This window comes from Myzus persicae, unplaced genomic scaffold, assembly GCF_001856785.1.
Source record: "Myzus persicae strain clone G006 unplaced genomic scaffold, MPER_G0061.0, whole genome shotgun sequence".
In the NCBI taxonomy this organism is placed as follows: domain Eukaryota; kingdom Metazoa; phylum Arthropoda; class Insecta; order Hemiptera; family Aphididae; genus Myzus; species Myzus persicae.
In genome coordinates, this window is record NW_019101288.1 from 295,707 (window position 1) to 322,450 (window position 26,744).

At 29.4% G+C, this 26,744-nt stretch overlaps 1 protein-coding gene across 1 annotated transcript in view; it reads right to left on the reverse strand.

Moving 5' to 3' along the window:
• The window catches only part of LOC111028551 (RNA pseudouridylate synthase domain-containing protein 2-like), a 115,416-nt gene that overhangs the window by 14,856 nt on the left and 73,816 nt on the right, over positions 1-26,744 (reverse strand). Inside the window, exons 2-5 of the mRNA XM_022307242.1 lie at positions 21,226-21,303; positions 7,805-7,892; positions 6,987-7,108; positions 6,173-6,273 (exon numbers count right to left, since the gene is read on the reverse strand). Coding sequence (XP_022162934.1) covers positions 6,173-6,273; positions 6,987-7,108; positions 7,805-7,892; positions 21,226-21,303 — 389 coding nt within the window. The remainder of the gene's footprint in view (positions 1-6,172; positions 6,274-6,986; positions 7,109-7,804; positions 7,893-21,225; positions 21,304-26,744) is intronic.

Genomic DNA, 26,744 nt, shown 5'->3' on the forward strand with positions numbered 1-26,744 from the left:
GTTTATCGTCTACGTTTATCAAAACTGTATACCTATTATTTGGACTTATTATAAATCACTATTGTTGTAGCAAAGTTCTTAAGGGGATTTGAAACTGTTTTTGCTGCTGAAAACATATTTTCCAATAAACTTCACAAAATCAAGATTTTTTGCTCAAAACCCGTGACCCCCCTCCTGAACAAATAATATGGTCACGTATAAAAGTTGGCCACACAAACATTACCCACGTTCACTTAATGAAAAAAGAACAAAGACCTCTGTGCGAATTCTGCAACACATCATTAATATCTATAAAACTCTACCTTCTCGAGTTGGGCATTCTAAATAAATGGACTACTTAGCCGAAGACAGAAAAATTTTTCCACAACTACCAAATATTGAAGATATTTTATCTAAAAAATTTCAATTTATTAATTGAAAAAACATTATATTTTGATATTATTAGGTACCTATTATTTTTTACATAACATTACAGTATATTATATTATGCAATTAAATTGTGTTTAGTATGATTATTGATTATATTATAGATGCAATTTGACGAAATAAAAATTACGAATCGTCACTGAAATTAGTGCTATTATATATCTGTATTATGTTTTCTATAATAATATATCATGGAAGAGGTATAGTACTCTTAGGTAAGTTTCTTCGATAATTTAGTATTAACTATAGGTATTTCAGTAATAACTACGAAAGGAAAAAAAACTTATCTGTACAACAGAGTCTAAATATTTTTCATATGTACTACCTAGTGTAAGTTATAAGTTATAACTATTATTATACTTATTAGCTAAGCACATTGTAATGTATATAACTATTAAGATGAATGTATTTATTTGTAAACTGTTTCTCTCCCGGCTAATGACTTCATTGTTGAAGAGGTAATAAAATATTTAAAAAAAAAAATATATTTACAATTCAACTTAGTGATCGATATGATTACGCGATAAAGATTTTTATCACAGGTTCCTAGTCTTATATTTTTTAGATTCTACTAAAAAACTTTTAACAAATTTGGACTTAAATGTCTTAAATTTGTCAAAGTTCTACTTTTAAAATGTACAATTCAACATTTTAACAGCCAAATTCCGCTTTTTAAGATAAAAAAAAAAAAATAGAATCCAAAGTTAAAATCTGTTAAAATCCGTTTTCAGTACACACATCGCATCAATGTATTAATAATTATCAAATGAAAATGTATTCAATTGAACTTAAATTTTGTCAATTCTCTATGCAGAATTCTTTATACAAACGATAAATTTCTCAGTCATTATACTTACAGCTTCATTGCCTATCGACGACAATTATAGTTTTGTCTGTTTTGGATTGAATTTCAATATTACCCAGAGAATATTGCTGGGAAACAACATGTTAACATATTAGCTATGTGTTTTTATTTTCATCTGATGAACACATTTTACTATTTTAGTGCTCTTCGTGGTATATCGTTGCTGTGAAAATTCGGAAATCGGAGATTGAAAACGTCACAAGATTTTTTTTGTTTTCCGCGATTGTGGGTGGGTAGGTTTGAGGACACAAATCTTATCGAAAATGGCGACATTGGCAGTGATTAAGAGAAGATATAAAAACCAAAACTCCATAAATACGTACGCGAAATACGCCATAATCGTAAACCCAAAGGGAATGACATTTCGCGACAGTTCGAACGAATCGTCAAAATAATACCACGCGCAGGGTATTATATAATAATAGGTGTATATGAGCAAAACTCGTCGCGTCGAGGTGTGTCTGTTCCTTTGGCGAGGGGTCGTAAATTCTAGACGACCACTGGATCGTGTTTAACAGCAACGTCGAACCGGGGTGATTTTATACTAAATAATACCTAAATAATTATGTGCAGTCGGACAATTTGTTGTTGTACAACGCGGCAAACGAACTAAAAACAATAATAAAGCGAAGAAAGAACGACGCCAGTCGTTTTCCGTAAGTACGGTCTTTATACTATAATAATTTAATACCAAGTGGCTTGGCGAGGAGCGGTCGTATCAATTCGCGGCAACGCTCTGATCGTACGTCCCGGCCGTCGTTGCTAGCACTCAGATGGGTGACCATTCGGGGTTTTAGCAACGCATCCTTGCCGCACATACAAATGTGTTCTGACCAACCGCCCCCCCCACAGAACCAGGCTAACGACCTTAGTATTTGGAGGCTTAATCCAAAAAAAAATGTAATACCGGTGTATAATTTATTACAGGGTGATTCACCAAGCATGCTCACTCCCATTATTTTATTTAATGATTGATTTATTAAGATTATGATTTTATAAGTATCTTATATACTCTAGGACTATGCTTTTAAATTAATTAGATTTTTATACCACGGTTTAAGGAGCGTCATGTGGCGGCGATAGTAACTTTTTTCCCATTGATTGCTTTTTACTATCAATTATTAAACAGATGATTATTTTTGAACAACTTTAAGTATCAAAATCAAATTTGAAATGAGTAGTTTCTGAGATATTAAAATGTATGTATCTACTATGAAATAAGGATTATATAGTTCTAGAAAATTGTTTTACAAAAATATAATATAATTGATTCAGTAATTATAATACTTCGACAATATTTTTTACAAAATCTAAAATAATGATCGATTGATATTAATACAATTATTAAAAAAATATAGCCTCTGCATACTGCATTTATTTCAAATTCATTGTCATGGACTTACTATCCTTAGTTCACAAAGTCAAATAATTCGAAAATTCCTAGTTAAAATTTGATATAGATAGGTATATAAATGTTTTCAAAAAAATAATCTATCTGACTAACAGTTTATATAGAAAAAAATGTAGGTTCATAAAAAGAAATTGGTATCATTATTGGACACTTCTCAAACGGTTTAAAAAATCCAAGCATTTAAAAATAGGGCCCTTAAGTATATATTTTGAATAGTTCTGAAAATCAAAATTTGAATAAATTTGCTATCAAATAGGAATGAAATGGGGCGAGCATGCTTGAATCACTCTGAGTGTGGAATAATGAAAACTCTTGAAATCCGTGAATTAATTATTTATTTTATTGCAAATAGTAAAAATTACAATATTTGAATACACGTATTTTTGATTCATCTCTTTTTCATGTCTACAAAATATGTCAACGAAGCGAGATCATTGTCCGACAACCACGTATGTGGTTCATACCACGTAACAATCGAAACGGGGGATCTCAAGTCGAGCGCAAGCGCCGATCGACTTAGCATTATTATTGTTCCGTGCTCTATTTTTTCTTTTTATTGTAGTTTGAAAGTATATGTTGTAGGGACGTAGGGTCATACATAATATTATATGGGGTGTTTCATCGAGTTTGTCCTCGGCGATTATTTTCTCGTATATACATGCTTATAATAGCCCAAGCCGTTTCAATGGTACCTACAACATAATGGGGTGATATTGCATTTTTTAAATATTTACATAAACTCATTCCTATGATATAAGTCCGCCATATTTTAATAATTACGTATAGGTAGGTACGGAGGTAGGGCACGTGGTTATAAAGGTTTTAGTTTGTTTCATTACCGTGTCCGGGGGGAGGGGGGATGTACACATTTTAACAATCTCTTTAAATAAAGTAGGTAATGATTTTTCGAAAACGTTAAAGACAGAAAATAAAGTTACAGATGAAGAAAAGCCTGGTGAAACGTCCTGTAGTCATTATAATATGTTCTATTTAAGTATTATTATTTTCAAGCACGACCTGCTCAATTTTTATTTTTACTCGTATAGAGTTGAGAGGTTTCTTGTACTGTTAGTACAATAATAAATGGGAGATTTGTTTAGGAGAATTTTAACAATGCGTAGGTATAATAGGTATTATATGATGCATGCGTACATTCAAAATATCGCTGTAATAAATTTGTAATCGAGATCGCCGCCGTACAAGTTTGGGGGGGGGGCAGGGTTGTACACATATTTTTAACAATCTCTTTGTTGCAGGAGTCAAAAAGTTACAGACCAGGGAAAGCACCCTGTGCATGATAATAATAATATTAAAATATAAATGTTCTATTATGCGAGTATATTGTTATTTTCAAGCAAAACCTGCGCAATTTGTATTTCCAATAAGTACCCACTCTTATAATACAATAATAATTGGGAGATATTTTTAGGAGTACATATTTTAACACGTTCGTAATATGTATATGACTACTCTTAAACAATAAAAAGTATAGCAGTTGTAATCAAGATCGCAGCTAGTACACGTAAAGTTTCGAGAGTGTCGGAAACAATGCGAACGAATGTGTTTGAGCACACGCATATACTCTCTGCCGTATCGGATAAATGCAGGCGGACTAGGTCGTTAGTTTTGAAGGGGAGGGATTCATTTTTTTTTCATTAATTTATGTATAATATACATAAATGTCAACTATCAAACGTCAAGATACGCTGGGTGACATCATTTAAAAATGAACAAAAAATCTACATAATTATATAACGAACAGTAACTGCAGCATCGAATGAGACGTATTTTTTTGTTGAACACACACATTTTACGCAAACTCTGGTCTTTGAACACCGTAAACGAACCAGCAGTGCTTGAATTGAAAAAACAATATAAGAAAGACTATATAATGAAAAAATGAAAAAAAATATGTACTTTCCAATATATTTTTTAAAAAATAAGAGACAATACGCCCCCCCCCTCCATCTTCCTGCGTCCGCCTACAAATCGAAAACTACGCAACAGCATTGATTTTAAACGAATAAACATTTTCAACAAGATTGGACGGTATTTTAAACACACAGACAAGTAACGCCTACTATCTTATAAATTTATATAAACTATACAGATATAAACATATTATATCGTATTTTATTTTTAATCTGATTTGTGTATATTTATACGACAAACTTGTTTTAATAATGAAATAATACCGCGATTGATGTTAAAAGCAAGGCTTTCATTTGATAAAAAAATTTCATTTTAAATTATTTAGATTTAAAACATTATAAGATTTTCGCGTTCATCGATGTTTAGACTTTAGACCTAACGAATTTAACATTATTTAATTGTTATTTAGAACTAAAGGTTTTGGATTTTTTATATTTAACGTACAGCGGTGTACACTTGATTTTTTTTACCAATTTAAAAAGACTCGGAAATGTTGTTATGGTAAGACACATGGGTACGTATAATAATATTATACATCGTAAGAGATGGTTTGTGTACTTTAAAACTCTAATAGGTATGGTGGTCTGCTCACATGCGTTCGCCTCCCACAAAGCAGTGCATAATGGCGGAAATAATAAACAAACCTTTCAGAATATCATAATATAATTTCAACATTACTTTTAATTTCCGCTTCTAGATTTACCAGGCCTATAGGGACGTTAATTGTTAGACATTGCAGTGTAGGTATGCACTTTATGCAGTTGATGGGATCCTTCCTTTGTGTCGTTTTAGTTGTAGTCCTATTTTTGGGCTAAGCTTTATCATAATAATAATTAATATAATATACGCCATTTCAAGTCTGTGCCGGTACAGGTATAGATTTTTGTGTCTTTTCCAAAAGGCTAAGAGTGTACAGAGTGATTCACCAAGCAAGCACGCTCATTGCTCACTCACGATTTTTTTTTTTTAATATCGGATATAGTCACCTATCGTACATTCAAACAATGACTGTTGAGTAAGTTTACTTAAAGACCATATTTTAAAATACTCAGATGTATTATGCAATACATATTAAGGAATTATGCCCTGTACTAATTTATTTTTTTTCAAACGAAAATAGCCCTTTTACTCTATCAATTTTTAAATTTCCGCAGTATTTATAATATAGAAATTCAAACTAGTAACTTTTGAGATATTTAACTTTGAACACTACGTTTTTAACAAAATTATCTACCTAACCTATTGGCTTTCATTTGAAAAAAAGAAGTTTGTTTCGTCAAAGGGCATTCATAAAATTGTATTAAGAAAACTAAATAAATAGTTGGTCCTTACATGGTCCTTACAAGTATTATTAAAAATACCGACAGTTGGAATTTGAATACATTTATGGTTCATGAAAGAAAAGAACTGAGCTTGCTCGGTGAATCTGTCTGTACACAAATAATATTATTATTATTCAACCACACTGAACGCCATTATTTAGGGTTCTGATAAATGTCACAAGCCCGCTGGAGGATGTAAAACGAAATATTACATACCTGTGTACCACGTTAGCCAGCAGATCGTTGTGTTTCAACTTGTATTGCGTGTCCACTTTTTGATAATTTACGGTCAACGAACCAGATTTAATGCAACGTTCCTGCGAATGAAAAAAAATCGATATTAAAACGTTAAAATAATATATAATAATAAATTGCGTAAGTAACGATTACGTTTTATGCGCGTGGGTATGTTTATTGGTAATATGCAAGTCCCGTACATTTTGGTGAAGAAAATACAACGATTTATTTTAAAGGGGGACTATTTTTATCCTAGCAGCTATTTTCACAACGAGTGAAACGGTTGAATAGGTACCTAAATGTAAACGGACATGATGATGGACAAGACGCAGAGAGAGAGAGGTCACATGCCCATTTCGGACATTATATTTTGATATAATTAGGTATTATTTTTTACATAACATTATAGTATATTATATTATACAATTAAATTGTGTTTAGTATGATTATTGATTATATTATAGATGAAATTTGACGAAATAAAAATTACGAATTGTCGCTGATATTGGTGCTATTATATATCTGTATTATGTTTTCTGTAATAATATATCATGGAAGAGGCATAGTACTCTTAGGTAAGTTTCTTCGATAATTTAGTATTAATTATAAGTGTTTCAGTAATAACTACGACAGGAAGTTACATATATTATTATATGACAGTAAGTGCGTTTTTATCGGGTTATTGTGCTGCAGGATGGGGTGAAATATTAGACCAGAAAGCCTTTGGAAAATTTCAAGTTCTCCACGCCACTGATGGTAAATAATATAATATAATATATAAGTAGGTACTCACGTATTCTTCAGCGGGATGCGCTCTGAACTCCCTGGCGAACACATCCAATATATTTTGATTTACCCATCTGCCCTTGGTGAACGTAGTGAATGTAAAATAGTATGGGTAAACTTTTCTCAAACCTAAACGAAAACGAAATAATGTAAGTACAATAATATGCGAATCCTCGATACCACTTTGGGTTTTTCTGCAGCCAAAGCTCTACATGAATTTTATGATTGAATAAGATTTTATTTTTTCGAATTTTCAGCATACCTAAAAACCATATTTTCAGATACTTTGTTTTGATACCATATTCAACTAACATTTAAAGAGCGTGGCCTTGCAAAATTAATATTTTCAAATGTGAACCACCCCTTTTTTACTGCTATGTACCCTAAGTACTAAGGATAATAATTTTAAATGAAATATAAAATATACGCAATATTTAGACTACCTAGTACTGATTATACACAATGTAATTCTTATAAGCTATACAATTGTACTAACGTAGTAAAAATTACTATAATTTTAAAAATAATCGTTTGGATTTCGATTGATCTACGAAAAAAATCATCTTTTTAACAGTATGAAAAATAATAAACAAAATGTATTTTGAATAAGGATGGTTTCTTATTTGAAAAAAATAAATTTATATATTGCCATACGATATTTTTTAAGTTGCATAAACAATTTAAGTACTAGCAAATATGGCTTATAAGTATGTGGTTATAAAATACAAAAAAATAAGATTTTGAATAATTGTATTTTAAAATAAAAAAGATGGATAGCCTGTACGGTGCATCACGCCGCGTACTATTATTATTTTGTATTTTTACCGTTTTCAATATAGTACGACGTCTCGTTGTATCTTTCGTCGGTAAATCCGGGACGTTTCGCTTTCAGTGCTTTAGTTTCCAACTTGGCCTGCAAAACCACGAAAAAATGTTCACGTCGTACATTAATAATATCATAATAACAACATTCGGTGTTGGATAAATACAAAAACTTTGGTTAGATATTGAAAATCTTTTCTTGTTTATATAGGAGATTTTCTATTGTGGTTAAATAAGAACATTAATAAGAATTTTTAAGAAGTTTTTCATTTTTAAACTTCATCATTGCACACAAACAGTGAGACAATGACGATAATCCAATATATATATAACTGGTATATACATGGTTTTTTAAAATAGTTATTTAACTTCATCGTATGAATTTATCGGCTCGACGGAACCAAATATTTTACACATTACTCATATTTATTTGAATGATTAAATTCTTACTTTATGCACTTTAAAAGTTTTAATAATTTTCGTCTTTATTGTTCACGGTGTTTGTACTGGTAAGGCAAATGTTTGGAGTCCATAAAATATTTAAACGTTTAAGTATATACCTAAATACTATTTTTAAATATTTATTCTTTTTGTTCATAATTTGTATAAAAAAGGTTTCGTTAAAAGGTTAAATGTATGAATAAAATGTTCATACTAACTCAATACCATATAATTAGATTTCATCGCTACGTTTATATATATACCGACAACCGACGCTTACACTTATTTTTTCATTAATCAACTAAAACGTTATTTTTCAACCTTTGTTCAAGCGTGACTTCTTTTTCAATAGTTCTAAAATCGTTTCAAATACAGTTCAAACATAATGTACGACAAAACAATAGTGTAAAATGTTATGGTTATTCGGTCACATTCTCATTTCATCGTTGATTTTCGGTAAATACAGGTACCTCTACCGTAGTCATCTCTATAGGCACGTAGTTTTGAGTCACTTTTATTTTACGTATTGTATATTTAATTCCCGTCTACGTGCAATGTCTGCAATATTGCGTAAGGCAAATACATATCTATATTATTACGTAGGTAGCTACTAGGTGCCCATACTTTATCGGGAGGCTGGAAGGGGGAGGATGTCATATTATAGAAATAGATAAACCCGGAATGCTAAAATATATCTAATATGAAATGGAAAATATTGTATAAATACGTGTACCTACATAAATACATATTATAGTGGAAATATAGTATTAAATTCGATTTCAATATAATATCCATCCTAAGAAAGTACGAAAAAAACTGTCATTGTTCGTGTTGATTATTATTTATTTCATAATAATAATAGTCCGCTTTAGAATATATTTTTTTCGCCGTCGAAATCCAGAGTTGTAGGTACACTTGTACATCACGCTCGGGAAAACTTCACAATAATAATATTATAATATAATTTTACTGCATAGTGTATATTATGATTTAATTATATCATGAAAGCAAAACATAGTACATACAAATATGCAATGTTTAAAACGCATTAAAAATTAAAGGCAAGTTATTTTCGAACAATTATATATAAAATCAAAACGCGACCCTTCATATAATTTATTATAAACTTTAATTTTAATTTTCAATACCACGACACCACAATCTCAGTATTTTCTAAGCGCACCTATTATAGTCGACCTACGCATGAATCAAACGATTCGAATAACACGTCATAGTTTTTTATAATTTAATATGCTTTAAGAGCTCTGGAACGCATACAATTAATAAAAAGCTGTACGTTCAATGGTTCAAATAATATATACGCTCTCAAAAATATTACTAGAGACAAAAGACATCCGACCAATCGCAAAAAAATAAACATTTAAATTAACTTTCAAAAGAGCTTAGTGAATTCGTTAAGCGTATAATAATATAATAATGTCCATTGTTATCTGCGTATATACATTCAAGAAGTTTTAATAGCACTCGCGGAGTTGGTTATTCGTAAAATAAAGAAAAGAGTTGTGGTTTATTTCCCTGCGGACCATTCACTGGTACCTAATGCTAATGCCGAAGAAGGTACTGTTTGTATAATTTTAAAGCGATAACGAAATCGTATAATCTAAGTTCGTGATGATGTTAATCCTACGTACACAATATTTTGTTGACGCGATGAATTATATTTTTCCAGAAATCAAACTTGTGCGGAAATCGTATGAAAAACGCGTGAACATTACAAGTAAGGTATATTAAAATATATCATAGCGACTTGCAGTCTTCGTATAAAAAAGCCTCCCCCCCCTTCCTCAAGATTATTTACCTAGCTGTGATTTTTAGACACCTTGTTTATTATAACCAATATATAAGCATATCAAGTAGTCGTAGTAGATGTATGGAAAACGAACTTTTTTAGGCATAATTAAATCCCTTCGTAATAATTTCTCTCAGTGGTCTATCCTTTGCCACGTCATCAGGATTCTCCACTCTTAATAAACACAAGTCCTGTCTGGTGTCGCACCATCGTTACCTTGGTCTCTAAGGTTAGGCGTACGGTTCTATTTCTATCTGGTGTCTATGAAGCTATTTTAATAAACATTTTCACTCCTGCGTGACAGATACAATACATAATATTAATTTCAGTCCAGCCCATCTAGTGTTCTTCGGTATTCCTAATATATCTTCTTTGGATGTTTATTTAATAGTTTATCTGTGTCATCATTAGTTCTGCCTTCCATGTCCACCGTATTCCTCAGGTTAGGTTAGATTTCTAGTGCCTATGTTATTTTTGAGTCCAAACATTTGTCTTGCTATTTTCCTCTCAAATACCACTTATTTACTTTTTAATTTGTTTCTCGCTTCCGTTGAAGGTCGTGTCTTGGTGGCATATGAATATTTATTATCGTGAAATTGGTCTAATAATGATTTTCTATACATTGTTGTCTTTGCATTAAACATGGTCTCAAACTCTCGACGTTACGCCTCACATGTATTTACTGGTCCTAATCTTCTTTGAACTTCCGCCTATACTCCATTTGTTCTATCCAGTCCAACTCAAAGATACTTAAAAGTTTCCACCATCTCAATTCCAGTTTGTCCCACTATGAATTGCGTTCGGTTGAGTCCTCCACGTGATGAAGTAAACATGTAATTAAATCACTTAAAACATTTAATAAATACTTAATGTCAAATGAAAATCCAAGCTATGTATTTAATTAAAATATAAAATACTAAATTGTATAAAAACTACGAATTAAATAAAAAACAAAGGCTATAAAAAAAAAAATGAGTGATTATTTTCATCATACATGGATTGAATATAGAAAATTTATATGTAATTTATTTAAATAAATTAAAAAGAATAATTGTTCCATCATAAAAACTATAATTATTGTTTTGATTTAAAAATAATTATTGGTTAACGTATGGCAAAATGATTACTTTTTTGTTCAATCTTTAAAAAATATAAAATGGGTAATATTTAAAATACTAACTTTGACTACTAAGTTATTTTAAATTCAATCTAAAATGGTATATAATTAATTTGAAATGCATTATTTTAATTATTGAAAATGTTCTCAACTCTAGTTGTAAGATAGAATATAAGAATTGCGAATATACACTTATATGTATGCTAAGTGCCGTTGTAAACTCGTTTGTGTAGGTGACAGGGTGGGCATTGAGCATATGTTAGGGACACGTTATTCTTTCTATAACTCACCACCCATATTAATGCGAAGATAGGGGGATTTAAGATAAAGTTAACAAATAACAAAAATAATAAATAATCATTTATGCAGCGAAACGGAAAGAATTATAATGTGTGATATATTTTTACGTTGTCGATTGGCGGTTTGGTTAGTATAATATTGTATAATATTTTCTTTTCATGTCTTGTAATAAAATGTATAATACTATTATTATATTGATGTTTATTTCCACATTCCATCAATATACAATATCATTGTTTCACGTGTATTGTGATAAGAGTCTGCAATTAAACTACATAAAAGAATACCACAACAAAGTTTTATGCATTGTATTATTAAGTTGTTTATTTTTTTACTCATTATTACGGTTGTTGTGTAATTATAAAATTATAATATAGACACACTTCATTGAGGCATATTTCAAACTTACAAATGTTACTGTTTTTATAGTGCAATTGTAAAGATAATACATTTATTATAAAATCGAAAGTTGATACAACATATTAGAGACAATGCCGTATTTTCGTTCTAGAAGGCTTATGAATATATTTAGTAGGTACTTATTAGTTTTAAAATTTAAAGTAAGATTACTAAGGATACATTTTTTCATTTTTTTTAACAATTCATATTTTGTAACAATTTTGTTGATTTGAAAAAAGGATACATAGTTATGAATCTCCAAAATGTTGTTAATTTTAAATCGTACAAGTTTTATTTTCCTCTGAAACTGATAATAGAACAATCAACAACTGGATTCCGTTTTACGGTAATTATAATGCGCTGTACATTTTTCAATCTCTAGAAAATATTAAATACATAGTCTTCCACCAGAAAATACGTTCTTCGACTCTTTTATCATCTGTGTAGGTACGTCAGAATATGTTTAGTGATTATATTATTATATGTGTCCCTGCAGAGTTTATTTGGCTTTTGAATGGTAGTATAATACAGTCTGGCTTAAGCATACATTTATCGTGAGGCAGATGATCGATTTTACTCAATGCTCATAATGTAGGGCGAGCAGCGACATGTTGAAAAATAAAGAAAACGGAATGTATAGAAACTGCTAACTAAAGATGGATGATAGACGGGACGAGGAAGTAAATCGCACACAGAAAAAAAGGTACACGGGTACAGCACTACAACGGCCGTACAGATATGTGTGTAATAATAAAAATAAAATATGCTCTGTACGTGGCTATTGTGGGATTTTTTTTTTTTTCATAAAAAAAAGCATGAGTAACTTACGATTTACAGCTGGTGAGTAATAAACGTGTTCAGATATCGTTTTTATTGTACCTAGGTACACGGGAAACGGAGTAAACGATTTTGTACTCTGCACGTTGATCCACCGTTTCGACTAAGAGTGATTCGGAAATGGATAACTAGTAATTCGTAAGTCCCTCACGTGCAAAAATCATTTTATTCACCAGCGGGTCTACTCGATCGGTTAGAAGTTTATTGTATAAATCTTCGATACGTAACCATACATTGTCTGCTGAGCGTTTTCTTCGCTACAATTGAAATTGGAATTCAAGGCGAATAGCATTATCGCACTAAACAAACGAGTATAAGTAAGATAATGTTTAGTTGAATAATAAAAACTAATTTTTGACTCTTATGTAATTTTAAATAAAAACAAAAATTCATTTTATGACCTCATATTATTACTGAAAGGATCGATTACTGTTGAAGAAATAACGTGTTAAAAGTTATTATTTTTTAGAATTTAAAAGTTATTGTTACATATAAATAATTACATATTTAGTAAGTAGGTATTAAGTTTATAAGTTAATGGTAGAATTTCTCATATTATAACTTACAACCAACAAAAGGTATCTACAGAATTATTTTATACGACTAACCTTCAAGAAATATGGCAGTGCTTTTTAAATTCAAAGAACATTTTATAGTGGTTTTTGATCTAAAAATTGTATTTTGTGATTTTGTTTTAAATACATAAATAAATAAGACTAAGTATAAAAGAACTGTTAATTTGACACAAAACTATTCTTATGTTTATCTATCCTCTTCAAAGGTTTTTGGAATTAACTATAAAACAGCGTTAAAGATAAAATGTTATTGATTATATTTTGTACCAAACAATTTACTTTTTTTACAGTACCTAATTAATGTGTTTCAAAAATATTTCCCTTCCATAAGTCTACTGAAAATTAGTTTGTCTGTTCTTAAAAGTATAAGATCAATAAAGTTGTTAATATAACAACTTCTGTATCATTACATTCGTAGTGAAATTTATCGGTGTATTCGTGAAATATATTTTTTTTAAACATTTAATGATAAAATGTTCGTATACCGTTTAAGTTTGGAGTAGAATGGTAAATATTTTAGAACGATGAAAGTTTTCGATTTTATTTTCAAATTATTTCTTGGAAAAAAACACAGAAAGCGGTGTTCAAAATTGAAAATAGTATTAAATAGATCTGAGCAAACATAGATTTAAATCTTGAGCATTGACCACGTTTTTATCACAATATTATGTACTTACTTTATCAGAATCTATTTTTAAATTTAAGCATTTACCATTTATTTCATATACAATGACACAGATTGGTTTAAAAGCAAACAACTTAATAAAAAAAAAAAAAAAATAGTAACACTATACATGTTACATAAGTAGTAAAGGCTCTGCTCGTACTTAAAATTTGCATTCCCTCGATTGAATTAAATTATTTTCACTTTTGCTTGGCAAAACAGGAAATACAGTTTACATTATAATATTATTATGATTAAATAAAGTACTGAGTGAATTACATTTAATACGATTTAAACACAATCATAATAATATAATATGAAAGGGTCTTATAACATATTTATATTTTAGTTACATATTATGAGAGTCTGCTTTTTATCCATACTTTTTGTGTGTTGTATGTTGGTAATAACTAATAAACTAATTACTTATAATATAATAGGGTAACGTTACTATAATAATAATATATTTTAGTTTTAATATGGTAACACGATTATCCAACACAGTGACCAAACATAATATGACATATGCGTAATGAATTTAAACTTTTCAACTATTTCAATTAGTATATTATTATGAAAAACAAAAATGTTCATTCATTATCAACTTCAAATGAACAAAAGTAATATTACATCTAATATACTGAATATATGTTTTGACGTTGTGAATCCAAACGGATTAGACAACTGTATGCCTATGTATGATATGTGCTGTGCAAGAATTTATGTTTAAAAAAAAAATTGATAAAATGTCAAAAATACAAAATGCAATACCACTTTTTAGAACTATATGCGAGAAATTCCTTCGATTTCGTGACGCATTCACTAAACCTTCTGTAAAATTCGTAGAAATGTCCCAGCATTTCAATCCTCGGGGAGTTTGAGATGATAAGTGAAGTACACTTGCGAGGTTATTGTTTAGAGCTTTATATATTAGATGCTGACCTTTTTAAGGCCGATTTATGGAGAAAACTGAAAAACTGTCAAACCGCGTCTTATATTTTTAGTCAGCCCTTATATTTCATATTTATTCGAATGCTTGAGCCGAGATTTTTATCAATACGTTTCGACTACAAGATTTAAGTTAGTTGTTCTACTCACATTTTATATTTGTTGGATCAGTGGTTCTTAAACTGAGCTCAAGGGTGCCTTAGGGTTTCTTGTGAGTAATCCAGGGGCTCAACAAACATATTGAATTAAATTAAAATTATATATTATTTTTTGTTTTTTCATGTTTACTTTATTAAGAACAACCACCATATTTTGTTTTGTAGCCCAAAATGATATAAGATTCTGGTTGGTAGAAGGTTATAAATTAAAAATATTCTTTTTATAATTTATTGACGAATTGCTTCGTATGGGTTACTGAAAGTGTAAGTCGGGACCAGGCAATTTGAATTCAATAGGGGAATGAGTCCATTAACCGTAATTTCAATAAATGGCGACTATTGTACCTAAATAAATTATGTTTATTTATGTGCCTAATCATTATTATAATTGGAATACCTCAATGATTATCAGATATTTTAAGCAATATAATTCAAATACCATAACTAACATTGGATGAATAATTAATAGATATCTGTCACAAAATTGATTTTAATTTTAAAATATAACGAACAATTAAATATCAAATCAACCATCGAATTTTTATCTAAATTATATACATTAATTTTAATGCTAATTATATATAGTATTTAAATCTCGATTTTTCAGTAGTTTTGAAAAATTCACGATTGATTTGAATAACTTGATCATCAATTAACGTGCACGTTAAAAAAACAATTTAATACAGAATTAGATGCAAATGGCGTTTATTTACAAAATTCTTTGAAAGGGTACGTCATTAAAAAAAATAATTACAACACAAATGGTTAGTAATTTATTTCGTGCGCTTCGTTTTGAGAAGATGCTGGCTAAAGGAAACGTTTTTGACCCAATCTTAGCTATTTTTCAGTATTGTATCAGTGAGCGACAGGTTTTAAATTTAAATGTTCATTATTATTTTTTTTTTTTTACAATTTTCTCCAATTATTTTATAGTATTACCATTGATTATAAATAATCAATAGTATTATGGAGCGATTTTAGGGATATTAAAATGTCTAAACTACACAGTTTAGAGTATAAGTCCAGTGTCCACTATCCGACCATTAGGAAAATGATTATGATTTATTACAAGGTAATACAATAAAATATAAGTGTTATATTATATCTGATAAAGATGATTTATTGGCTTTTCAGTTCTTAATGGGAAAAAAACAAAATGCGGAGTGGTGATAAAATACATACGTTGACGGACGATTGAGAAGTTCTAAGCAATCCATTTACGGAGAACGGCATCATGCTTTTGACATCAAAAACACTGAAAACGTTTTCTGCGATAAATTGTTTTCCCCCGCTTCATAAAAAATATGATGTACAAGTAGATAGTAGATTGTAGATGTTTGAAGAAAATTATATAATGCTGTTGAAACATTCACTCTTTCATTGTAGAATATTGTGATATGTCAAATGCGACAAACATCATAAAAAATATAATCGCGCACAATCTTAAAACTTTGAATTATTATTGTTTGTACGCATGCATTATATTATCATTATTATAAATTAAGCTTCTGAATTGTAAACCGTCAACAATCACTGGGTCCAATCACTGTGCTTCGGATCTTGATTAAATTATATTGACGGACGAGCGAATAATATTATTAGGCATCAGGGAAGGTGACGTGGCCTGAGCAAAAATCGTATCAACTATGGAGTAATGTAATATAATACTTGTTGATTTCAATAGTGTACTCAGTGTACTAGTGTTCATTTCGATTGAAAAAAAATGTGAAGGTGAAAATAACAATTTATCATAAAATATACATATGTTGTTATTACTCACAAAAGATACACTTGCTGACATGGTGCTGCAGCTGCTGCAGTTTGCATTATGGAATAGTAAATTTAAAAAGTAATTAGTACTTAGGTACACAAAGTTAAACAACTCAAAATTTACTCAATAAAATTTTGATACGTCAACACTTTTGAAACGATTATCTGCAAAACAATAAATTTACATTGGAGAGGCGGGTAGTAATCGAAAAAATAGAGGTTTCTTATCTGCAGGACACTCCTTGAATAATACAAAATATCTCAAGAATTTAAAAATATTGTCTTTCATCTTTAAGTATGTAATACTTGGCAAATCGCTCTGTATATTAATGTATTAATTGATTGATTGCTGTTTTCATGCGTCTTAGAAGATATTTGTGTATACATAGTAAGTCGTTCAAAAGAGATCGAGACAATTAATTCGTTTTAAAATTTTAGAGAAAAAATGAACAGATAAAACTTTACGAAAAAAAAACATGATTTTATCACAGTGCTTTGCATTGACGATGGTCTTGGTAAATGGTTTCTGAAGGAACAGGAGTTCCCATATCATTATTTTCTTCTTTGATAGTAAACGATAAAACCGTTTTACGGAGGAGCAGTGAATAACGAATAGAGGACAATAATGTCCATATTATCATAACGTTGAAAAACTATAAGAATGTTGACAATAATAAACGTCTGTGTATGACACACGAGAAAAATTATGAAAACCCTTAAAATGTAGTTACAATAGAGACTAAAATGAAAACTAATGCTTTCTATGAGTAAAATAATTGATAATATTTGAATTTTTTTTATTCCACCAATGAATTTTTACATTTTAATAAAACTATATTTATAACATTCAATCGTAGTTATTTAGTTACATAGATGAAGTTAAATTCGATTTATCAGCATTTAATTTAAAACAATAATAATTATAAGTTATGATATATAACCAAAATATTCCAAAATTATAACATTAAGTAAAATAGAAAACTGATACCTATAATGAAATATTGTTTTTATTTAAAAGATAATGGCTTTGATTTTTAAAAGCTATTTATCATTTTAAAAAGAATACTATGTTGTGAAAAACTATCCACTAATATTTATTACAAAACTGTATGCATGATTAATCAAGCTTTGTTTCATCTATGTTAAAAAAAAAAACACAAATACCAGGTAGAACATTTTATACCGATTCGTAATATTTGTAGTACAAGTTCTAGAATTCCATTAAATCCAAAACTTGTAAAAGCTCAAACACAACGATTTGCCTGAGCTATTACAACAGTCGTTTGTTGTTACAATCACAAGAAATCAAGATCAAAAAAAAAAAAAAAAAAATTGAACAAATTAAAAGCGAATAAAACATAATGAAGGACGCCACTATTGTTTAAATTCAAACTCAGACGAATCGTCGCCTATTATAAAACCCCAGCCATAAACTTATATTGAAATATTATACGACGTGCTTTTTCATACTAGGAAATACCACTAAAATTGACTCAACACTCAAGTGCTATTGAAGCACACACTTTTCGTCATTAAAGTACAAGGGGCCGTCAAAAATAGCTTAATGTTAATTACGAAACTACCATTTCAAAGTAAAAATGTAATATTTTTGCAATGGTTTTTTGCTTTGATGCCTTTATATTTTTAAAAGAGATGTAACGCCGTTTTTTTTCTACAACCCAAGTTTTCCCATTTTCACGGAAACAAGGCCTATTTTTAATTAGATATTCTTTTATCGTTGTATTACCCGTCTACACCTCCAGAATGAAATTGTTCGTACTTCGTAGCATATAGATATAATATTCTTTTATAACATACAGTGAGATAATTTATTTGAAAGTCAGTAGTTCAAATTTTAAAATATAATGCAGGTATATTGTAATGGAGTTATATTCAATTTAATATAACTAATAGTTTATATTTTACAATGATCTAAAAAAGTGATTTCAAAAAACGCTCAAAATGTCAACGAGTTCTTTAACACCTTATATTGGATTAATATTAGTTAGCAAGTATAAGAACTATATCAATTTATAGTAAAATACTCTGTATTTTCAAAAATTCAAGTCTCATTATAATTCATTAAAAATTAAATTAATTTAAAAAAAAAACCCCAAGAATATCTTCATTATATTTAGAATAAGAGCTACCGACACTTCAATTACTTAAAATAATACATTCAACTATATACATACAAACGAGTTTCCTCGATAAATTAATTTAACAAATACCGGACATACAATATTGAAGTTTATAACAAATTGTCTAGTTTTTGTTAAAGGTCCGGTTATATTAATGTACAAAACAAATTAAAACGTTTAGTTCCTAGTTCCTACCTACTAAATAATAGTAACTATTAAGTTTTGTTGTTTTGTAAGATAGATTTTAATTTAGAATAAACTCAAATCACATTAATTTGATTAGCAAATCAACGAAAGGTTGTTAAAACCATTTCATCTAAAATCTTGTTGATTAACAGACTGTTAAAATATTGTTATAATATTATGATACTTGACAAAATATATACATTTTACATTGAAAACTAATGTAAACTGTCAAAGTTGCCATATTTTTGAGTTGAGATGGTAAGAATGTATTATTAACGAATATTATTTGAGCATAATAAATTAATTGAACCATATTACCTTTGTGTTTCTTATAGTAATCAGTGAACTACCTACAATTAATTTAAATGGTATCTGAATGGGGATATAGTGTTAAACACAGCTATAACGCAAACATAATTATTTTTCTTTAATTATATTTTATGACAACAAATTGTAATTTTAAAACAATTTAATTTATGTGTACAACTTGTCATTTGCAGGAGAGTCCCCCCTGCAGTAGTAGGACCCTGCATCAATGTCACGTCATATTACGCTCACAACAAATTGAGTAAGTCTTTTCATAATGGGCTTAAATTTCAATTTAACTTGCTTTCAATGGAAGATATATATATATAATATATTTTGACACGTTGTCAATGAAAAAGTAAAATAACAAAAACCGAAATTTATCTACCTGTGATTAAATTGAGCGCAACACGCTTCCGTCAATGGTATACTATTCCTCCTTCCCACCACAAACGATACGACGGCCGACACCCGTTTCTGCCAAAACAAGTTGTTTGCATAATATCTAACTATATCGACTTCCCTTCAAATTAATATTTTAACTGAGAAATAAATGCAATCATTATTGTATTACCAACATAGTTCAATGTGATGGGCAATAGAGTACTTCGGCATTTATGTTTATAGTTTGTATACAGTATAGGAACAAATACAAATAAGTTGCCAATATAAGACATTACCAAATAATTAATATTTATGAATTGTATTTTATTAGATTATTTTAGAAGAAATCGATTTACAATAACAAAATATAATTTATTTTTGTGTGGCTCCAGTATAGGTTTTAATAAAAATAAACTTTGGTAAAACAAGATAGATTGAGAGTTATCAATCGGTACATATTGGCCCTTAATCCTTATATAACTATAGCGGGAAAGGTATATGGTTTTGGTAGAAAAGCTTATTTTACCTTTTAAACTATCATAATTCATCAGAAGTATGACAGTAATTGTGAAATTATTAACTATACATAATATTAATTAAATATGAAAGAAAAAAATATCACAGGGCTGTATTCTACTTGTTACTATGATTTGCTACTGCAGTGTGTGGTTAACATTTGATCAGTTCATCTTTTCCTTTTGTGCGTCTTACTAATACAACATAAGAAGGAGGAAATCCCAACTGCTTTACAAATAATCGTGACATAAACATTTGCCTGATTAAAATTCCTTACTATTCTGTGTATAATAATCGTTCAAAGAAATCAAACGCTGACGAATAGAATAATCACAAGAATGAATCTTACTGAACGTTTTACTTTTAAGTCAAGTGAAATTGTAAAGAAAACATAATGTTATTCAAGACAGTATAAACTTAAAAAAATAATAATGACAAACTGCACCATCTACTGTATCGTTGAAAATAATAATATTTTGTAGTACTCGCGATACCGATTATTAAACGAAGACGGCCGGAAGAAGCTTAAAACGCCTCTTCCCCGGAATGCACAATAATAATAGGAACTGCAGTAATGCAATATTGATTTAAATTTAAAAAAACTTCTTTTCAAAATATTTGGCACCATTGCCAGATGATTTGGTTACGAGTCGATGAAAATAGTAAAAGGAAATATATATTACGACATGTAGGTAGAAAGCTTTTTTTTTAGAAATGTAACAATGTAATATTAATTTGATGATAATATGATAATATTGTGGTTTTGACACATTCGATGTGCGATCGAAGTCGATGATTACAGCCCGAGTAAAATAAAGTAGAAATTAGAAATATTTTATAATTATATAGTGTTACAATAGAGGAATTCTTACTTTTTTCAAATCCTTTCCCGAGTCACTCCGGTCGTCTGCCAAGTATTTACGCTTGTTTGTAATGGGCTCTTCGTCGGTCTGGAAAAAAAAAACAAGATGATAAAATGAGACAGTAAAAAGAGACTCAAAGAAATATATATTATTTTTTTCTAAAAGTCAGAGGGCCTTCCTGCGCGCACGCGCACACGCTATAAATATGAAAAACGTCCATTGAAATATAGACACTCGACAAAACCCCGGTGTCTGACACTTGAACATTGCGACTTTGGGTTCAAAACTATACTTCTAGGTATTATTATTTTATTTTCATCATTTTTATTATTATACGTGCCAACAGACCTCGATGACGAGAGAATGCCTTTCATTTGCACACCGAGTCTTCAATTATAATACGTTTTCTATGATAATATAATATATGAGGATGATAAAAAATCTCAAGGTGGGTGTCGAATTATAAATATATAGAATTAATAGTTGTAACTTGTATTTTTATTATGTTTATTAAAATAGTAATTAGCTGGAATTAAAACTGTATATACATTTAATATTTTATTTTATGAAATCAGGTTTTTTTTTCATTTCTAGTAAATCACTAATATCGTAATAATCTAGTTTCATTTTTTAAAATAATAAATGTACTTAAGAGTGATACAATAAGGAAATCATGCCACTTAAATATGTAGGTGATTATATGTCGCTACAAAGTAATTATTTAGGAAAATAGAAGAGGAGATGGAAGTGCCAAATGATGGCGACATTACTTAAGTGTGCATTAAGGAGACAAAAGGTCCCTGCTCCAAAAATATTTTTACTCTAATTCTCTTTAAATCCCGAGCTGAACAAAGAATGTATTGGTAATGTTATTGCTTTTTTTATTTCAGAGGTCATATTTTGGAGCAAAAAAATTGCTTTTTGAAATATTTTTATGTATGTTGAATGTGGTTATGAGATAGAATACAAATACTGCACTGACATGCACTTAAACATTTCAAAAATTAAAAATAAAACGTTCTCCTAAATTAGATAAATTCTTTGCTCAAATAGTTCGTATATATTTGAGCAACTACATTTATTTTGATATCACATCAAAATTATTAACTCTCGTTTAGTTGATAAAAAAAAAAACTTTTTCGTAAGTTCACCAAAAGAGGAAAATTATGTTTTTTCCATTATTATACGCCATAAACAATATTTAGTAGAAAGAAAAGTCAACTTTTTGTGTGTCATAATAATTTCTTTAGAAATTATAAACTGTACATTCACCATTTGGCATTTCAGTGAAGTCCCAGACATAAATGCTTTTATATTGGTTGAAAACTTTACTGGTGAAAGGTTTGCTGTATACAAATATTTCTATAAAAACTTGTATTTTAAGATAAACAATTGTGAACAATATTGATAGCCTTAAAATGTAGTTGTTATTTGGAAATCTGTAAGTTCCCCTTTCATTATTCAAATCTGTTAATCTCGATCTTAAGTTTATTTTACTAATTACTAGAGTTTTTTAAAAAGTTTTTGGCACAACGAAATGAATTAATTAATTAACCGAAGATAATAACAGTAAACTGTATACTAAAATAACTCAAAATGAAAATACTCTAAAAATATAGGTACCTTCGTGTGTAATGCAGTCGTTAAAAAAATTAAGGAAACATTAACGAAAATGCTAAAATAAAAGTAGGTAGGTACCTAAAAACAAAAAAGCTTATAACACATAATGCAACTTTAATAAAAACAGACAATATACATGCGAGGTAAAAGTTTTAAATTGGATTTTATATTCGCATGAATAAATAAAAAACAAAAAAAATGAGACGGTTTGGATTGTTTAATTATACTCATCATCTGCACTCGTTTCGAATATCATAAACGATAAACAATTTTTAGGTTGTACCTATTGTATATTTTATAGAAACACGAAACATATTATTCTTATTGCATTTCGTACCCGTTGTTACTAAAGAACAATATTTTAAATAAATTGGAAATGTTTCCGATGTAGCTCATTGCTCCCATTGAAACTTAATGAAACATAACTGCACAAGAGCATCGCGTATTATACAGGTAAATTCAATTTTTTTATTTCGTTGTAAGTGATATTATATGAAATACGATTTTGTGCATAGATAAGTATAATAATACAGTACAAAAAAATGTATATTGCAAACTTTTTATAATAACATCATTGTACTGCTTCTGTTCCAATCAGTGATTTTGATCAAGTCTCGTAAAATCACAGAAACGCAAAACATTATATTATTATATAATACCAATATCAGCTACCATTGTAGTAAGTCCGGTTATCGGGGTGCGAATGTTCGACTGTTAGAAGTAATAAGTATATTATTTTGTTATAATAGGTTCCTATCAACGATTAGCGTGTAAATTAATTTTTTTTTCATCGCTTGTCGTTTTGATGCAAATAACCACTATTTGGGGTTATCAATGAAAAAATATAAAGACATTGTCATCTACTTGCAGGCTGCAACTACTCCTGCATCACTAGCCTATAATATGCTTAATGTAAGTTTACAACAATTGGAAAACAAGGTCACACCCATCTATAATATTGGTGTATATGTTACGGGCAAAGTGGAAAATTCGGGCAATGTATACAATGCCCGGGCATTGTACACAGTGACCGGGCATTGTATACAATGTCCGAGGTATATTGGGCAATGTAAATTGTGAAGTATTTATACAAATAATCTGCATAATATATTTTGTTAGATGATAATGATAAACTAATATGAATTTATAATCGACATCTGATTGTGTTTGCATGTTGATCAAGTCAATTTCACAGCGAGAATTCATTTTAGAAGATATGATTGGTTTTACAACCAACCCTTTTTTTTAGCTGTACTTCCCTTCTTTTTACACGATTCGCAATTATTTAAGTATACCATTATTACATCTCTAGTTATATTTTTTTACTTTTTATTAATCTCGTGTTCCATTCTATTTCTACCTCCATGTCCAATTGACAAATGAACTTCATGTATAATATCATATAACTGAACATTATGCACATAATATTTTATTGCATTACCTTTAAATACATTTAAAATTTAATTGATAGAAAAAAAATTATAATACTCATATATAAATAACCATATAAACGAGTATAATAATTATTAGTATATAATATCATTGATTAGGTAAAATAATATCATGCAGATTATTTGTATAAATACTTCACAATTTACATTGCCCAATATACCTCGGACATTGTATACAATGCCCGGTCACTGTGTACAATGCCCGGACATTGTATACATTGCCCGAATTTTCCACTTTGCCCGTAACATATATATTAGAAACTAATTATTTCAAAAACTACTAACGAAAACATTTTTTTTTTACATAACTTTAAATCTTTCAAAAGCATTTTTCTTAAAAAAATACTATTTTTTACTTTGTTGCTACAATTTTTTCTATTTTTCGTATTTTTGGTGTTTTTAAATTTGTTTACCTTTTCTACTAACAAGTAACAACATGCATTTTTAATTCCTTACTCCAAAGCCGAATATTAATATTGTTTCTGTACACCGATGTAGACAAATCACATTTGGGACGACTATGTAAGTTTGTCGGAGAAAAATGTTTGCTTGAGGCGTATAATTGCTTTAATTTTTAAAAATTTAATTTTGTCTCACATAATATTTGCCCGCGTCTTCGGCCGTATAATATTTTATATTACGCACATTAAGGGTGGTTGGTGGATCGAAATGAGTTTTAATGACTGGGAGGCGTAGATAAAACCTATGTTAATTAATACAGATTTCATTCGAATTCGTGTACGAATGTCATTAGGCCGGGTATACGAGGCCATAATACAGGGCAGGTTTATTTCGGGTGGTTATGACAGGAGGCCGCCGTTAAAACTCTACGGACAAGACTGCAGATACTTCGCCGTTGTAATGCATAATATTATTATTGTCTATATAGGTAGGAGGGACGTGTAGCAATAATAAAATGATATAGTAATACAATATGACAGTGGCGCCGTTCATCAGTAAGTAATCACGCAACTTATATATACGCTTATTATAATTAGGGCTGGGTTTTAATGACCTAAAAAATCACAAAAAAATACCATAAAAAAATATACACAATTAAAAATGTATTTAAGTATACTATTTGAAAATTAACACAATAGATGCAACGAAACATGTTGTAGAATTTTTTTTCTTCAGAAGACATGAAAACGGTGCGGTGGTGCGTATCTCATATTATACACGTTCATCACAATTTGACCACTTTGTGGTACGTGTCAACCAATATGCAGGTTTTTATTTTTGTAACAATTATTATAAAAATTTGAGTTAAAAATATTTGTTATGTACTTTAAGAATATTCTAAAAAAAATTGCCTAAAAAGACGAAACAATATGCCAGTAAGTGTAAAATTAAAACATAATTAAAATAATCAATAACACCTGAAGACATTTGCGACATTTTAAGACACGAGAAAAAAAAATGACATTGCATCAAAATCCTATCAATACATACGTTTATGCGAACCCGATTACTTATTTTCGGTTAGGTACCTCTAGGATATCTACGCATTTTTTCCGTCACGACCGAAATACACATCGATAGTTAAATATTATTTGTTGTAAGCGACAGATTTTCGGTGAGCGATATGAACAGTGCACAACTACAACAGCATTATAGACGTCAAATTTACATCGTCAATTCGTGGTTTCAATTTATTTTATACAAATCGTATGCTATAACTTATGATCGCGATTTAGATTAGCAGGTAAGAAATTGAATCGGTTAATTATTAACGAAACCGTCCGATAAAATTATGCAGTGTGCATTCAACGACTATACGTACGTTTTTCACAGTACACTCCAAAGTGTTGTCACTCTTAATAATTTTTTTGTCGGTAATTTTTGTTGAACACACTATAGGTGGTAAGTTCTAGAATAGGCATTGAAGAAATCAATTGAAAATAAATACTTTTTAACAATCGTACATTTGCACAAGACAATGTTATTTTGTTTTAAGAAAGTCTTTAAAACTAAATTAGTTAGGCACCATCAACAGTTTACAGTCTTACAAAATGTCATAACCTCGTATTGGCTCGTCTGAAAAGTTTAAACTGTTCAGCGAGTTCGTCACGATTACAGCAAATAACGATCTAACCGTAAAATCATACCAAATTATATGAAAACCTACCAGTTAGACTAAGGTATTTACTGTAGGTATACTCTCAGGTAGTTAAAGTATTATGTATGTGTTGGTGAAGATTGAATTCCCTAATATTAACAGTCGTGGATAATATTTTCGGTAACGGCAGGGGCAACAGCTGTATCATTTAAATCAAGGCTTGTTATTGTATACGTTTTGTATTTTGTAGTATGTATGCTACACGCAGCTATGGTTAACGATCTCATTTCCAAAGTATGTTAAACATTATTTATTTATTTTCATTTATCATGTTTTATTCATTTTTTTGATATTCATATGATTAATAATAATATACCAGTCCTTGTCTTAATTTTACT